Genomic DNA, 18,477 nt, shown 5'->3' with positions numbered 1-18,477 from the left:
GTCCCTGGAGTGACACTAGATGCCAGAGAGCCACAACCTCTCTTCCTCAGACAGCTTCAGACGATGTAAGATCTCATCACGTAACAGGTTTTTTTTGCTGTTGCCAAAGTTTTTTTTTCTCCTGGCAATACTCAAGAGATATTTTTGCCTGGTTTGACAATTAAAAAACAGGACTCTTCACATCAGGCAATAACTTGGTCAAGCTCATAAGGAATGGGAGGACAGTTAAATGCAAATATACAGACATAATGGCCAACAGTGACAGTAGGTTGTGATGTACTTTATGCTGATCTTTAAATCATATTGAAGGGAAAAAAAATATCTGTAGTTACTGCAGTTCAAGATGATCAGAACTGAAGTGCAAGCAAAACAGACAGACCTAGGAGACCATCAGTCAACAACCTGTTTCACTGGTCCAGGTAAAGGTGCCTTGTTGAGCAACCACCCTCTGCCCCAGCTGGAAAGGAGGGAAGGAGTAAGACGAATGTAATTGCTCTCATGCATTTACCAGGTTTTTCCACCTTAAAAAGGATGGTGTGACTCGTAGGTCATCAGCTGCTGTTTGAAGGGACCAGCACTGGAGCACATAGAGACCCACCAGCCCTGTGTACCTCTTAAGGGCTTTTTGGCATGAGGAACAACATAGGTCCAGGGTCATGGAAGCACCAGGCTAGAAAAGCAACCGTCCTTTCGAAGTCTGTCACCTCTGTCATGGTGTTGGTCCTGCTTTGGGGGAGAGGGCTGGATCCAGTCACCTCCTGGGGTCCCCTCCACCCTACATTACTCCACGACCTCAGCTCTGCTTCTCCAACAGCCAGAGCTCTGCTAAACACCACTACTCACTGCTTTCTCAATAAGGCAGAGGTATCCTGACTCACTGCAACAGGAATTTCCATCACTTTATACAACGTAAAGAACAACCAAGTTGATTTATCTCCTCAATCCCATTCAGGTCCACTTTGGGATTGGTGGCAAGGTACCAGGACAGCCTGCTGATACCATGAAGGCTTTTAATAAAAATATCCAGTTTCCACTGAGTAGGTGCGAGCACACCACAGCGCAAATGTGTTCATGAACAAAGACAAAATCCTGCTCCCAATTAACTACAGAGCCACTGTTGCTGGCAAAATAATATTGCACTGCCTTCGCAAAAACACAAAAACCCAATCAAACATAAATCTCCACCCTTCTTAACTGCGCTCCCACATAATCAGTCCCAGCCAAGTTCCTGGGGTTCACACCAGAACCTGTGGCCATCATATTTCATTTTCCACACTCTCACTGGCTATGGAAGAAGAATATGATGTGCCTTTTGTTTTCCTTCAGGCACTTAGGTTGGATTCCAAATGCTGGATCTTTACAGCAGAGCTGACAAACAACATTACTATTTCTAATTCAAGTATCTCAAGGCTTTTTTTGGCTTGCTGGCTGGACTCGCAAGGCTTATTTTCTATACACCACTGCACCCTATTGCTTACTTTATCAATACCACATATTTGAATTCAACAATTTAAAGCGTAGTATTACAGCTGTGTTTTTATTTTGTTTGTTTTATTCGGTTGTTGCTTAACACAAAACATTCTGACATTTTAAGTCATATCCCACTAAGATAAACAACTAACATATGTCATGAATTCCAGTAGAAATGATTCCCAAGTGGTGCTGCAGCAAGGTTTTAACCAAGCGTACGAAAGGCTCTCTGAAATTGTTTGCTGGATGTTTTAAATGCACTTTTCCCCACCACAGCTATCCATAAGGAATCGAGGGCAGGTGGGAGGAAATCTCTTCGACTATCTCATCCCTGTAGAACTTCACATGTTTTTCTTCCTCCCATATGTAATTCTGCCTAATTGGATCGAAAACCTCTGTAGCGTTGAACAGCTGTCTGTAAACTGATGGTTTAATTACACGGAGTAGCATGGGATCTATATCCAAAGATGTATCTGTGTGCATATACATGTACTACCATTTGTATGACTCTGAAAAGGGGTCTGAAGGAAACCCAAGAGAGACCCCACAACTCTTCGGGAAGCCAAAGTCAAGTCCCTGCAGCAGTCATGACACAGCAAAGCGTTGCCTGGCTCAGCCAACTCTTGAGTTTACCCATTCACAGCTTTTCAAACAGATTAACGGACTTCACCAAATCCTGCTCGCATTAACAAGATGAGTTACAAATCCAACAATGTTGCTATACATCATGGCCAACAAAGCCCTAATAAAAACATGCAACTACCATGCCTCATTCACAACTTTTTCCCCAAAGAGTTTCCCAGTGGTGGTGGTGGTGTTCAGCTTTCGGCAACAGTATTTTTCTTATGGCTAATGTATCTGGGCTACTATAACTGAGTGGATTTTTAACGAGTGCCCAGACAGGCCACAAATTGAAGACAACTTCACAATTCCCATCACCAGCGAAGCAGCTCTGCGTTTGGATATTCAGTCCCACCCCAGCCCCCACAGACAGAAAAATAAGCTTATTCAGCCCAAGATCTGCAGAAGGCAGATACCCCGTAGTCGCTGCAGCAGGACCCTGAGCCTGGACTGCCATACCTGGCCATTCCAAAAGGTGTACGTGATCCAGCTCAGCACCAGTTCCTCAGCTTTTGTGCTAGAGCTGATCTGCGACCAGATGGGCTTGGAGCATGTGCTAAGCAAACTTGTGTCTGCCTGCAAAATACTCGGTGGATGTGGCCAGAGAGTCAGTTTATTCACAGAAATCAAAGCTCAGCTGCAAATACTTCAGCGAGACAGACAATAGAGCCTCTCATACTGTGGGAAAGAAATCACTAGCTCCTAGTTGAGTTCAGCATTTACAATGTTTGGTGCATGGCATCCATAGTTCAGATGCACACATAATTCAGATGCAATCGCATTCCTGCCTGGCTGGAACATCTGTTCTCCTCTCATTAGTCCTGGCCATGTTTTGTAACAGAAGAAACTATCTGAGATTCCTGAAGTTCAGTATTTGACCCGAGGCATTATGAAAAGCCCCGGTTTTCAGAAGTGGAATTCATACGGAATCACCAGTCACTTCTAATAACGCTGGTCCCTGCTTAACATGCAGCTGTAAAAAAAGCTTAGAAGTTTAGTTCAAGTTTCAGCAAAGCCTGCTGAAGCACACACTGTGGGCTACGCACTGAGGATCCTTCAGGACAACTCTGAAATCTACCCAAAAGTGGAATCAGCGCAAGCATCTGAAAATGCAACCCAAGGCGAGATTCTGACCAGAGAATTCCTTCTCAAGCCTTCTGAATATCCTCGGCATCTCAAAATCTTCCAGCGGTCATCCCACCACCTTATCCAAACCAGACAGGAGGTACCAGGGAAGGACAAACACACACCAGAGCAGCTCTACGGATGGAACAAATCAACAGCACCTAATCACGCCTTTGCAAATATTAAGAATAATGAAGCAGGATTTCTTTTGCAACAATCCAGATCACAACTGGAAGGGCTGGTGAAGAAAACAGGGGGCAAACGGAGGTTGCGTATGGATCACGACACATCGACCATTACACTGTGAACCCTGTGACCTGGAACAATTCCTCATCACGGCCACCATGCAATTAGGCTTGTACCTCTCCCAGCAAGTTAATTGCTTTTAATATTTAATAGCCAATTGGGACAGCACCATACCAGACTTCAGTCAAGAATTCTGGACTCCATCAGTTTTCAGACCCTGGTTCCTTCCTGCTGACTGATGCAGCACATCCTCATGAAATATCACCCTCAACGTATACTGCAGGAATGAACGTCGCCACTCAGGCTTTCAGCATCACACGCTTTCTAGGTACAGAAAGTGACTCCAAAATCTTTAAGCTGAAGTAGCATGTTGGCTCAAGCCTAGATGTTAACACCTCTGCTTTCCCAATGCCCTTGGGCTACATGGAGCTTCCCTCAAATTATGCCTTGTTTGGGTATCTACCACATCATGCCCCTGGATGACAAACAACTGCCTATGGTTTCCCAAGACAGGCTTCAGCAAAGATTGTTAATGGACACGGCAGCAAATTTGACCTCAAAGTAATTTCAGTATTAAAAAAATGAATTCAGAGTAGTTTGAACCAAGGACATGCTGAAAATGTTTCAGCTGTCTAAAAATTTATTCCCTTTAAAGTTATACCTAAAGCAAGAAGATCCCCTTTAACATCACCTTCACCTTTGCTTTCACTCATTTCCAGAAATGACATGGTATTAATCTACCACTGCTGTAACAGAGCTGAAACCAGGACCTAAACATTATTCTGGCTTTCTAGCCAGTTGTTAAGCTTCTCTGGATCTGTCTCAGTGGAAATGTTGGTTAGAAATGAGCACAGACACAAGACGTTAGTCTAAAATAAGTCACCTATATATTTATCACTGTATCTTCATGGCTGAAAAGTGCCTGAGGTATAAGAACTTAGACAGCTACCTGCCTTATTATCATAAGCATAGGTATAACATGTAGGTAAGGATCTGTAAATGAGCTGTAGTTCTTAATTTTACCATAGTAATAACAAGTACTGACAGCAACGTCACAGGAAAGGGATGGAGACTGTCCACGAAGATTCAAACACCATCTTAATTCCTCCCTTCTCCCATTTTGGGGGAAATCACAGAGAAATTCTGGGGGAAATCACTAAGTGCAAGCACTCTGTGGTGAGCTTTTCTTTCGGGACTGTCTCCTGCGCTCCAGTATCCAGGAAATGTTCTGTATTTACCGAGTGCTCATCACCATGGTTTCGGAGCACAATAAGGCTCTATCGCCCTTCATACATCTGCGTTTCTGGGAATGCCTGGGCTTTGGGGAATTGCACGGGGCCGACACAAAGGCACCGATTGTTCTGGAGGCAGAGGGACGAACCTGCCCTTTCCAAAGGAGAGGAAGCCGGCAGGAAAAGTTGCTATTGTGATCTAGATATTTAAAAAAAAAAGAAAAGAAAAGAAAAGGAAAAAAAAAAAAAAAAAAGAAAGAAAAGCCCTATTGCATCGTCAGCGCTGCCGGGTCGGCTGCGGGACCAGGGGCTGCCCGGGGGGACAGAGGGACCCAGGCACCCCCGGCCAGACCCTGGCATCAGCTACCTGCTAAACCATCCCCAAACCATCCTAAAACTACCAAGCGAGTACTAACAGGCTGAACCCACGTAGCCGGCGCATCACTTCCAAAGCTTCAGGTAGAAGCAGGGATCGAGACAAGCTTCTGCTCTCCCAGAACTTCATTTTCATTTCAACAAAAGCCATTTGCAGCACTGAAACCCATGAGTTCTCATGAAGGACTTTCCTCGGCAGTAAGGTCTGCCAAAGTAGTAGGAACCAAATTGTTGTCAGCTTAAGGACAGCCATCTGCTCAGCCTCTTCCCAGCTGCCATGCTCCAAATCAAAGAATGGATAACAATCACTTATGTTTCTCACCAAGCTCAATATGAAAAAATCTAGGAAGGAAAAAAAAAAAACCAAACCCAAACCAAAAAGCAAAAACCAAGCAAACCAGGAAAGCAGCACGGCAGGGATCTAACTGGGAACAGAGATGAAAGTAGGAGAAAAAGAAACTAGTTTTGTTTTTTTTTTTTTTTTTAAAACAATGTTTTTTAAAGAGTCCTATTGACATCTGCTTTGTAAATGCTCTGTCATTATTTATAACCTCAAGAGCACGGAATTGTCTCTGTAGTTACAACCATGCTACTCCCATATTTTGGCTTTGTTAGCAAAGAGCCAGCAGCATTTTTACTGGTGCTCTGGGAATAGAGATCTAACATTTCATACACAGTTTATTTAAAAGTGGACTAATTTAACATTCTTGATGGTTCCTTTTAGCACAACTGTTGCTAATTACCAGCTCCAGAATGATTTGTTAATCTGGGAGCAACAGCGGTTCCACAGCAGCATAAATACACCAAGACAGAAAGGAAGGAGGGAAAAAGAGAAAAATAAAAAAAAAAGACATTGAAGAGGGTCAAGTTTTAGTGAACTAAAGCAAATTAAGTGACAGGTGGAGTCGGTAACACCGAGTAGAAAGAACACCGTAAAATGGAGCTGGAAAGGGGATAATCCTGGTCCTTGAGAAGCAGAAAAAAATCGCGGCAATTTTTAAAGCTGCACAAATGTTGGTTTTGGTGGCACGGACAGGAAGCTGGCTTGAAAGATGATCCGTGCTCCTCAGGACCGGGACAGGCATCAGCTCCCATTGATGCCGTCTGCCCGCGGCAGGGTGACCCACGCCCGCGCCGGGCTGGACAGAGCGAGCGGAGAGGGGAGCCAGGCAGGCACCGCGTCCCAGGACACGACCTCGGCTTGCTTAACGGGTTCCAGGGCACCGTGCGTGGAGGGACACAAACAAAAATTAAGCAAACACGATCATAAAACATGACAAGTGGGTAGGAGGACTGAAGCCAGAGTCCTCAAAGGAGGAGTCCTTGAAATATGGGAGTCGTGTTTGGAAGTGACAGGATCCAACCGATAGCTTTGCACTATTGCACACAACTTTTCTTGGGGTTTTTCGGCAAGCAACAAAGAGGCACTAAAGCAGCTTCGCTGCTTGTGGCCTCCCGTGTCCTGTCCCTGTGGCTCCGTGCTCTGGGCACGGCCACGGCCATCACCCTCCCCTGGCCCCTCGGGACCAGCTCTGACCTGTCTCAAAACCACCCCTTTCACAGCAAATGACTTGAAAGCAAATTTTCCGAAAAGCAAAAACTTTTAGGAAAGGAACCGTGTTATCTTTGACATTTATAAATCATCAAAGCCATCCCGTTGTCGGTACCAAGACGAGCAGGACTCAAACAGCCGTGGAAGGGGACTGAGCAGCCTCCCTCCAACCACGGCTTCCACACTTGGATCACTTTGGTCTTTCACTGCATGTGTGAAAGGACTTGAAAGTTCGTAAAATTAATTCCAGACAAATATTAGTGAGGCCTCAAGTGGAAAGCACATCTCCTTCCTTCTGGGAATTTATAGTTCATCCACTTTTATCTTCTGGAGGCTCTTTGGAGATCAAAGATTTGATCAACTTTCCCTTTGCAAAACTCATGAAGAAAACGGTGTTATCAGTACCGTGACATGATCTTATTTATTTGTTTCAATGATTCATTGTCCTTCTCTAAAAAGTAAGATTCCTTCATGTAGGTCTAAACCAAACAGCCTGAGTTGCACAAGCAAGCTATTCTGTTTATTTATTGATTTTACGGTTGTTACAAGGTCAATCCCTACCCTGACAGCTTACACTTGTTAAATACTGCTCTACCTAATAAAACTGAGATGGCCAAACACGAAGTAACTGCTTGCCAACATAACCCACCTTGCTAACACCACTTGGAAAATGACCTGTCTCTCTGGCAATTTTCCCCACCTCCATCACGCTATGGGGCCAAACCCCCTAACTGACAAAAAGACATATATAATCGGTGGAAGTGTGCTACATTTCTGGAGTGACTCAGCTCTGATGCATTCAGGGAACATGAAATCTGGGAAAGGAGTGCAAGTTATAAAAGTAGGACACATTTTCACCCGGACACAAGGATGATGAGAAAAGCCCTCGTTAGTCCACCGACTTTCAGCATCTATTTCTCACCGTGCAGCGATTCTCTGCACATCTGGCAATAGAAAGGCAGCACTTAGGCAGCCTAACGGACTAGGCTAAATCCTCCGAACATCTGCCTGCAGCACTCCATTTACACCGTTCGCATACAGTGGAAACTTGCTACTTATACAAGCGACTGGCGAAGACACTGGAATAGATTTCAAGGAGTCTGTGCAAAAGGACTTGGATCCCGCCTGAGCCATCTGAGCATCAGAACGACACTGGCTCTAAAGATGATGGACCACATTTAGCTGGAATCACTCAGGGAGTCTGTACCAAATGCATCATACTTGTCAGCGTTTTGGGGAGGAGGAATCCGGGGAGTTTCACGAAGCTCGCTCTTGGAGCAGAGCCACAGGGAAACGGCTTTTCCACTGTGAAACTGTGAAGGCTTCAAGGGAGATGGGAAACTCATGGAGCCAGGGAGCTGGAGAGGAAAACTAACGCTAGCCGAGAGATTTATAACACAGTCAGGACTTGGGCTTAGCAGGCATCAAGCCACGCACAAACTGCTACTCCTCCATTAATTCTTTCCCTACTTTCCCTGGCATCCAGTCCCCTTCTCCTCTCTGTATAAAAATGGACCCGTGCTTTTCTGCAGTAGGAAAGCGTGGGAGCTCTTCCAGGAGCTCGACCCAGGAAGCAGTCCTCATGTCTCAATGTAGTTGGACAATCATGAAAAGACAGCATTGGAAATAAAATTCCTCATACTGAAATCAGGCAGGATTCAAGCTAGGGGAAGGGACTGAAGGTGAAGTTAGTTTTACTTCTTTCAGTATTTATTACTTATGTTCTCAACAAGCGTTGAGAGTGGTTTTGGTGCAATAAAGATGTCACAGCACTTACCCTAAGTTATGTTCTACCTAAGGATTCTGGCGCTGTTCTTAGAAGAATAAAAAAAGGCGTCGTTACATGACTTCAAGCATGAAATAATTTTGGCAGGGTTCATTTTCCACTTTAAAGCACCCTTTGGACATCCAGGGGCTTTAGAGGACACCTGCCGCGGGAAGAGCCAGCCATTCCGCACGCAGAGCGCAGCTCCTGGAGAGCTCCGGGGAATCGCCACCTTTCTCTAATTCTGCCCCATTATCTCCCAGACCTTTACCCACAAGCAGCCGCTGCAGTCCCTCGCCCTGCGAAGCCATAACCGACCCACGCAGCCCAGCTCCTGCTCCCACCGCCGCGTCCTCTGCGCCAGCTCGGCGCCTTCGCAGCCATCAGGAACGGCCTCCGCCTCCCGGATTAAAGCTTAAAACACTTTAAGAAAAACCCCTATCAGATAGTAGCACGTTGTAATATTTAGCACCCACATAAAGCACGGGTACCACCGCATCACGGTATGGCCCATCCCATCAAGGGGACCGTCCACGTAGGGCAGGCGCGTTGTCAGACACCAAGTCCAAAACCAGCCAGAAGGTCTGAAAAGAGACCAGATACACGAGAAGGGCTTTGGCATCTGAGCGTAGCAGAGCAGGACACGTGGAGGATGATGCTCTCGCCAAGGGACGGTGACGGCAAAGGGAAGCAGCAGCTGCTGCCCTGCGGACCACGAGGACAGACAGCATCGTCACACCAGGGAGGTCTCGGGCTATCACACAGGGCCACTGAGGAAGCCCAGCGCCCCTGGGGTTTGTATCACACATACTCGTTTTATATTTATCAAATCACAGATCTATAACTTGTGATTTTTTTGTAACTCTACGCTCTCTTAATACAAGCTCTGTACAACTCTGACTTCCCTTCACACAGGCTTTGAACCCACCCGAGACCCTCTGCTGCACTGTGAAACACCATTAGAACCCAGTTACCGTTTTGCAAAGCAGATGTTCAAGCTGTTTGTTGGACTACAAATAGCTACTTGATGATTTTAAGCAGAGACAGCGTACAGAACAACAAATATAGGTGTATAAGTACAAATTATAGCCTTAGATGAGCCTTACTATTAGAGAAGAAGAGTCAAGGACAAAATTACTATGTAGCATTAATTTGCACAAAATCACTAGACCTACAGTTGCAGAAATCAGAACTACTGGAATTCCTCATCTGGAAGTCAATCAAAATCAGACAGAAACTATTAAAAGCCACAGATGCCAATTTTTTTTTCCCCCACATACAGAATTCTGTACCAAGAAGACAACCATGATCCGAAAAAAAAAAAAAGTCAGTCTTCTGCTTGGCTGTGCGAAGACGAGAAGCGCAGCAGCGAGGAACAAAGCGGGACTCACCGTCTGGCCCTTCGCTGCCTTTACTCCTTTTATTTCGACGGACGCGTCTACCTTCTTCTCCAACGTGCAGCTTTTCTTCAGGGTGAAAGAAGTTCAGCAAGGCCAGCTGGAAGAAGAAGGACAAGTTTAAGCATCTTTGGCAAGGATGGCTTAGCCGAGCGGAGAGCTCGGAGCCTGAACGCCACATCCTTTCCACTAGGGATAGCTCTGCTGAGCCGACGGGGAGAGCCAAGGGAAATGCGAGATGGCTGCTCCCAGATGCTCAGCTCATCCCACGGGAAACCGCAAGGAGCTGTGTCCCCTTGGAAGCAGTCTAAGACTTGGGAAAACACAACCTGAAGGGTTTCGGCAGGGAGGAGCATCCCCCCCAGGACACGGCGGGGGCTGCAGGGACAGGGACACAGGCAGCATCAGGGGAGATCTATAGCTGGAAAGAATCAAATGCCCCAAATGCCGATGCGATCATTTCTAATTATTCTCTGCAAAACTTGCTCAATCCTGGAGCTCTTTCACCAGTATTACTCACTGCCAGTAAGTTTTTCCTCTCTCAAGCTCTCTTCTCCAAGCCTCATTAGCTACTGAGATTCAAAGGTCTTCAGGGACCTTTAAATCCAATTTGGGATACCACATAAATTAACACTTTAAACCTAGAGCAAGTACATCTCTGTAACATGACTTTTGCCAAGAGGCAAAAAATCTATGTAGCGACCTCTTATTCATGAAAAAATAGTTGCTGCATTAAAAACTCTTTGACAGTCATTAAATCAACATCCCAACCCAGAAACTGGAATTTCAGTTTAGAAACTTCACCAGTCCTCCCAGCTACCCCAGGGTGCGGTGGCTTATCACCAGCGGCATTTTCCCCAGCTATTTCCACGTCCAAAAATAAGGAATTTCACAAAAGATTAATTAGGGGCCAAACACCTTGTTCTGCGTGTTACTGCACCTGTCAACAACCAGGGCTGCTCTGACCAGGATGGGGTTTTCTTTACGCTGAAGAAACCCGATCACCGTTATTTAAGCCATCAATACACACACGCACCAAACACAGCCTAAGAAAAGAACGAAAAGGCTTCAAAAAAGCAATACCAAAGGTTATCAAGTGCGTTATTGTTCTGAGAACAAAACCTGTGGCATCAAAAGCATCTTTGAGATAGCAGAGAAGAATAAACTTCTTCCATGAATTGCTACTTAAAAGAGCGGCTCGTTAAGCTAGAGGCCATAAAAGTCCCTATCAAAAGTAATAATTGCTAAAGGTCTCGCTGCTTTTGACATGCCCTGGGGCTCTTGCCTCCCCTCTCCCACCCGCTGGGGTGCAGGGGGGTGCACCCCTCTGCTCCGCACAGAAATGCCTATTCCCAAGTTATTTCTCCCACCCACACTCTTCTTCCAGCGTAAGAGCATCCCATTCCTGTTTCCTAATGAGCAGCCACTAGATTTTACACTTGCATCTTGCTTTGCTCCAACAAGCCCTGATGCAGTCCCAGGAACAGGATTTGGGAAACCAAAGGACTTCCCCAGAAAGAAACCCACAAAGCGTTTCTCAAATTCCCGAGCAGTTTATTTCCACCTGTGCGCAGGCAGGTCTGCATTTACCACAATTCCTGATATTTTTGTCATTGCAATGATGTTGTGTCTGAAAAGACCCCGAAACGCTGTGGGATGGCCTGGGACCAGCTCCCCGCAGCCTCACCACACGCACAGTTACACTTTTAAGCGTACATAAAAAGCAACGGCAAGTAAAAGCTGGCACTTACCTACCTAGGGAAGGACCAGTCACAGCATCGGATGGAGAACTGGAGGCTCTCATTTACAACAAGTCTTGGCAAATGGAGAGAGCAAGGGGCACAGCCCATCTTCCCTAACTGCCCGCATCCCACCACGCGGACCCAGGCACGGAGCGCCGGAGCAGGATGCTCCTGCGGACACTGCCGGTACCTTCCCCCGCACAACAAAGCAGGGCAAGGGATGAGCAAAAAGCGAAGGGTTTTTTTTAAACAGCTCATTTAAATCAAATTGAAACATTGTAGAACTAATTGACGGAACAAATTGCTTTATAATTCAGGTTAAAATGTCAATGAAATCATCAGTGCTGCTTTTGAATGCCATTATTACTTGGCTCTCTTACTTGAGCTTTACAAAACATGACTAAATAAAAGCGCTGAAAATGAAGCGGGGGGAACCAGCCCGTTCAGATGTGCCGCTTCCCACCCCAGATCACCCTGCTGCCTTCGGCCACATGGCACATGACCTGCTCCCGGCACTAAGGCTAAAACCAACATTTTTCATCTTGAGAAGATTTTGTAGTGGCACAACCCCTAATCGTGTCAAAAAAACCCAGGTTTCCTTTCCCTGCTATTACATATACAATTTTAAGACAACATCCACAATTCTGAAAAGCTGCCGCGTAATAGTAAGCTCACGCCATGCCACCTCCTTCTCCATGTCTGGGCATTGACACACAGATTAGTGATAAATACACTGATTTCCTTTCCTGCCAGGTGTAAGCTGGATCCTTGCATGTCACCCTCCCACCCATGCTGTAAAGAAACAGCACAACTAGCAGTCACTGGAATTGTCACAGGCACCTGCAGCATCTTCTGCAACCCCTCTCGTCCCCAGAGGAGGCTCTTCAGATCATGAAAGTGGAGTACAAAGCTATTTGTTTTCAGCTGAGAGAACATACATTCAACATTGCTGAGCATTCTTTTTTTTTTTTTTTTTTTTTAAAGACAGACGATTGCTCAAATCTTCATAGGATCACAGAATAGTTTGGCTTGGAAGGGAGCTTTAAAGTCCATCTCATCCATCCCCTCCCTGCCGTGGCAGGGACACCCTCCACCAGACCAGGCTGCTCAAAGCCCCATCCACCCTGACCTCAAACATTTCCAACGATGGGGCATCCACAACTTCTCTGGACAACCTGTTCCAGCATCTCACCACTCTCATCATAAAGTTTCTTCCCTATGTCCAGCCTAACCCTACCCTCTTCCAGTTTAAAGCCCTTGCCCCTTGTCCTGTCACCACAGGCCTTGGTAAAAAGTCTCTCTCCATCTTTCTTATAAGTCCCTTTATATATTGAAATGAAAGGCTGCAAGAGGGTCTCCCCGGAGCCTCCTCTTCTCCAGCCTGAACAACCCCAACTCTGCTATTCTGTTCTCACCCAGGTTTTATTCTTATATTGCACTTATCGCCGAGCAATCAGAAAAATACTAAATATTGGCTAAAAGTAATCTATCCATTCAACTGTGTCTTTCTGATAAGACCAAGTCAGAAAGAGAAATGACAGTGAGGGTGAATGACTGAAACGTACCTTTTAGAAAAAAAACCAATAAAAATAGCTCGTGACAGCAACTGTGACCACACTAGCTAGGAGCACACACCGCTTTGAGACCAACCCCACGAAACCGAGCTTTCCTGAAGAAGTAACACACCGCTCCTCCACGCTTAGCCTGCTAACGGACGCAACTGCTGCGAGCAAAAAGGCAGAGAGAGGAGTTTGTCCTAGGGACTACTCCCATAGCACTTTTAATTATGCAAGTAACGGCATTTAACCTACGGCGACCAGCGTACAGGGGTTCAGAGCGGTCCCTCTCCGGATGGGGGGAGCTGCTCAGGATCACCCTCCGGAGTTCAGGGCAAAGGGTGGCCAAGCTGCCTGCCGGGTGCAGTGTATCGCTGAGCCCCACGCGGCTGTGAGCTCCCGTGCTGACGAAGGCAAATTTTCTCTCCGATGACTCAAGGGGTCCGTTGTTCCAGGGGCTGCAGCTGCGGGAGGTCGGGGGATGCTCGGCCGCCGGGTCAGCTGGGGACCGGTGGCTGGCACAGCTGCGCTGGCTGGAAGAGCAAGCGATGCTTTTTCCATTCACCACCCCCCTGAGATACGATTAATATATTCACTCGCAGCTCTTGGACTCTGCAGCTTTTGGTCTGGACGTAGGGGTGCATGTTGTTGTGCCTTAAATTAAACTCATCTACTCCCTGTTATTTGGTGTGGCCGCAACGAGGGAGAGGATTCTCAGAGCAGAACGAGCAGATGTTTGCCACCCATCTAGCAAAACACGATGCAGCCACACAGACAGATGCAAAAGGAGAAATCACCTTCAGTGAAATGCTGCTGGCTGGACTCTAGCACAGCACTACGACACGGAGGTCGCTGAAAGCAACGCTTCACGTGTCTGAAAAACACGCTGAGCGACAAGGACGGCTTCTGCGGGCTCCCTCCCTGCGTGGGGAGCAAAGCAGCGGGCTGGGCAGGCGTCGTGGTCGACCTGCTGCGGCCGTTCCCACGGCGGAACGCTTCCCAGCATTTTAAAACGACCCAGAAACGTTTTGCACAAATATCGGTTGAATCCTCTCGGGGAAACGCGGAGCAAACACACTCGCAGGGCTTGAACGGGCACCTGCCCGCTAAGCTCGGGTGCCCCACGCTCGTCCCCCTCATCGCAGCTTGTGATTTGGACCTCTGCCGGGTCTGGGAAAGAGATGAGATGCCGGAGCCGGCGGAGCAGGACCACGAGCGTGGGTGGCCCCAGCCCAGGGGATGAGGAGGTGCGGTGCGAACACATCTGCGCCGGCCGAGCAGGGCAGGGCTTCGCTGGAGCACCCCGGCTGCGGCACCCATCCCTCCTGGGGAGGTCTGAAAGAAATTACTGCCCTGGTCCGTTGCTTCACGGAAACTCCCAGTCCTCAGAGTCACGGAGAATTGATTCTCTCGGCCTCTGTGCTTGTAGAGCAAGGGCATTTTTGAGGAGCCCAGCAAGCACATACCCGCTCCCAAAAATGAAGTCGTATTTTCTCTGTACAGCTACGCAACAGCGACAGAAAAGGTTGGAACGATTACCGTTTTCCTCCTCCCCCAACCTAAAGCCCTCAAATTACCTTAGTTTTAGAAACACCATGTAAAGCCATTATGACTCCATACTTTTAATCAAGAAAATCACTATAGGATGCGAAAAGGTCAAAAAGCCAAGAGAGGAAAAATCCCAGGGGAAGCCATCCCTCAAAATAACCTGTGAAACAATGGTAAAGGCATGCCTCACCAGAATGAATCAGTTCTACCTTGGTTTCTCCCAGCAAAATAAAGAAAAACAAAGGCATGCATACAAAAGCGCTGATTTTCTCTGCAGTCACATGCAGAACCCGCTCTGGAAACGCGGAACAAAGCTGCTCTGGGGTGTCAAGGGAGCACAGTGGGAACCCCCAAAATGAAGTAGCCTGCAGCCACTCAAACTCATCGGGTTCGTAAGGATGGACGTTCCACACTCTACAGAAGTAAGAATAGAGACACATGTGTGTATATACATAGATATATCTCTCTATATTGACAATTTTTTTTTTTTTTTTTTAAGGTACCATAAAACAGGAAGCTTGCTTCAGGCTGTGAAACCCAAATGTACCAGAGAGTTATGGCTGGATATACAAACCACATGCAGTAAGAAAAACAATGCTGGGATGCTGAAATAACTGTTAACTTTTGCATATTTAATTGCATCCCTCTGCAAATGCCTTAAATAACGCACACCCCTCAGAAACACTTTACAAGAGTGAAGATCCACTGGACACCAAGGGAATGTATTTCCAATGGTCAAACAGCTTGAAAATGAGAGAAGTGGAAAAATACAACCCGACCTATGCAATTATGCACAAAAAGGCGCATTTTTTTCCTTAGGCAAAGCCAAGTTGGTAGAAGAACTAGTGTCTTCTTCCTGATTAACAGCAGAATCGGGAAAAAGCAGGCAAGCATTCAGGTGCACAAGCCCTTTTCAGGGAAAAGTGCATTCTCGCAAAGACTTTCAGAGCATATTTATCACTAACAAAACCCCCAAAGAATTCTCTGCATGCAGTATTACAAAGTTGGCTTCCAATTAATCATGTGAAAGCTAGACCAGGCAGCTTTAGATCTAACCAATAAAACCCACGCTCTCCTACAGCACAATGTCTTAAAGCACCAGAGAAAAAAAAGCATGAAATCATCCTCTTGCATTATTGTTTAATGGTATTGTTAAAATCAAATTCCCTCATCATTTGCAATTTTGGAGATCATTAGTGTGAGAAGACTAATAACAAGACTTAAGCTCTGTAGAGGCATTCTTTGCAAGCAATACTGTTGTTTTTCTGGTGCTCTGAAGTTCAGCCATCGGAGGTTGCGGTTCAGAGTAGCAGCTACTTAAATATCAGCCCCATTGTCCTCCATGAGAAATTCGCCTCTGGTAACACGTGGTGCAAAAAAAAAAAAAAAAAAAAAAATTAAGTAGCTTATTTATTTTCAAACAGACTAGAAAGAAGCTTGGGGAGTAGCTTTGCTTTATTGAAAAAAACCCCCATTCAACATATTTTAAGTCTTGTTTTTGTCATCATGACTTTTTCTTCATGAAAATGCAAGAAGCGAAAGAGTAAACGATTCCCATTTCAACATGACAAAAATTTATACACAATGTCTTGTCTGCAAGACAAGCCGCAGCCCTGAATACAAAACTCTTGTAACACGATATATACCATGAGCCAGAACGTGGTCAGAGATAGTGGTGGAGAGAGTAGAGATTATACTTGCTCTAAACCAGATTCTCATAAACCCATCTTCCTTCCTCAAATCTGGTGTTTTCAGCCCAGCTCAGCTGCGTGCATCCTTCCCAGGGGTCTGGAGTAGGTTACACACCATCCTCAGCAAACCCCTCCACCGGCTTTTTTTCCTGCGTGACAGCTGAAGTGTGGTCCCCTCCTTCAAGACTGCCCGTAACTCTTCTCGTCCCTATTGCTTCATCTCTCCCATGGCTCCCCGTCATCCTTCCTCCCCCCGGACGCCAGCCACATCCCTGCTCTCGCCAGCTATTCACCCTGAAGCCCGAGGTCCCAGGGGCACAAACCATCAGCTTTGAGTTGATACGAAACCCACCACAATTCCCCCTCATTCTGATCTGCACGCAAGGATCCTCGCCGAGGCTTTTAGACCCAACGGTGATCTTTAAAAGCTTTTTCCACCCAAAGCTATGAGGCAAAGCAATTCTATAGTCTAGAGAATAAAAGCACCAGCAAGGCTAAGGAGCTTATCCAAAGCCAGGCGGGAATTTTGGGTGGAAGGAGGGACTGAGCTATGCCTCCGGCTGAGAGCTGTAACAGCAGAGCCACCTCCATCCCAATACTCACGAGGAGCTTCGTAACGAGTGACGACCAAGGAGCCAAGCAAGTATTTGGCCATCAGAAAAAAGAAATGACCTTGGTCTCAGAGATGGAGGTGGACCAGGCAATGCCATGGACCAGTGGCACTGCACCAGCTACTGCCAGCGGGCAGGAACGCCCATCTCGGTAAATCTATGACTCTTAACATGCCACCATGGCTTTTAAGAAGCAGATTTGAGATGCTTTCGATCTGCCGAGCATTTCTGTCCTTGGGTTGAAAAGCCTTTTCAAAGAGGACTGCGCAATCCCAGTTTTCAGAAGGCCAGTGAGTCACGCTCCCGGGTCTTCTAGGCACTGCGGTAACAGAAAATCATTAGAGAACAATAAAAGAGGAGGGAGCATATTTTCCTAAGTTTTTATTGGTATTTTAACTTCATTACCCAGGAAAGCCACTGTATTTTTCAGCACAGAACATTAAAACTGATTGCCAGTTATCAGTTCAAGCCTCATTACAAAGCAACGAACACAGCGAATTAATTGCCATTGGAGGGTATAACGCAATTCTTAAACTTTCCTTCAGAACCAAACTCTTCCCAGAAATTTTCCTCTCCCTTCCTCCTTTGCATGTGTTACAGAGCTTTAAGTAGTAGTCCTAGATCGACAACAGCGGTCATCTTTCTGCATATTGCAAACTCCCACAGCTACAGCTATGAAGCTTTTACTGCCAAAATTGATAACCTGTCCGAACGAAGGGAAACCAGAACACAGATCAAATATTTTAAATTTCATTTGAACTTCAGTAGTAAAACCATTAGATCAAACTGACCCACCAAATGCCACACCATTTTCCAGAAACAAGCCTATCCTTAAAACAAAAGCATTTTTTTCCCTACCAAAGGCCCTTAAAATCAGGAGCAGGTCACTCTCTTAACATCTACTACAGGTAGCAAATGCCAGCAATGCAGGCAGCAAGGCAAGTTAAAGCTGTGCATCAATTGAACTACTGTTGAAACTGCCCAGCTCACGATATAAGACATTGCTTCCCAAGATGAAGTGCCTTCATATCACCACGTATTTCCAAGAATACAATCCTGTCTTATGGTGGTTTCTCTGACCATGTCAAGTCTAGAAGCTTTGGACAGCTGATCAAGCCAGCTTCTGCGCATTCCATACATTTAGCTGAGTTCCATATGCAACATACTAAGTATTTATATTTCCACCACTGATTCATTTCTACTTTTCCAACTGTTAACTGTTCTTGCAGAAGGCTCAGATCAGCACCAGCTCTACTCCTTCCATATATTTCTGTGTTAATCACAAACCGCACACATGCACAAAAATAAGTTTTTGTAGCAACGTGCTTTAAATCCTCCAGGCTGAACCCCAGCAACCGCAGCCCGGGGGACAGCAAGGCACAAGGTACGCTCCTCCAGCCCCTGGTTTTGGTGGTCCTACCAGGCAACAGGACTTTCTGCTGACTTGGGAGTCCAAGTCTGACATCGAGCCGCACTGGAGAATAACTGCACGTGGTGTTATTTTCACGATTTCCCTTAGCAGCCACATCTGGGCTGTGGGTCAAGG

At 46.2% G+C, this 18,477-nt stretch overlaps 1 protein-coding gene across 2 annotated transcripts in view; it reads right to left on the bottom strand.

The window, feature by feature from the left end:
* Positions 1-18,477, bottom strand: part of EDA (ectodysplasin A) — an 84,027-nt gene that overhangs the window by 23,142 nt on the left and 42,408 nt on the right. For both annotated transcript variants that reach the window (XM_029997279.1, XM_029997278.1), the window contains exon 2: positions 9,778-9,883. In XM_029997279.1, coding sequence (XP_029853139.1) covers positions 9,778-9,883 — 106 coding nt within the window. The remainder of the gene's footprint in view (positions 1-9,777; positions 9,884-18,477) is intronic.

This window comes from Aquila chrysaetos, chromosome 21 (assembly GCF_900496995.4).
Source record: "Aquila chrysaetos chrysaetos chromosome 21, bAquChr1.4, whole genome shotgun sequence".
NCBI classification, from domain to species: Eukaryota; Metazoa; Chordata; class Aves; order Accipitriformes; family Accipitridae; genus Aquila; species Aquila chrysaetos.
The sequence above is the reverse complement of the archived record's forward strand: the minus strand, read 5'-3'. Positions and strand labels throughout refer to the sequence as shown.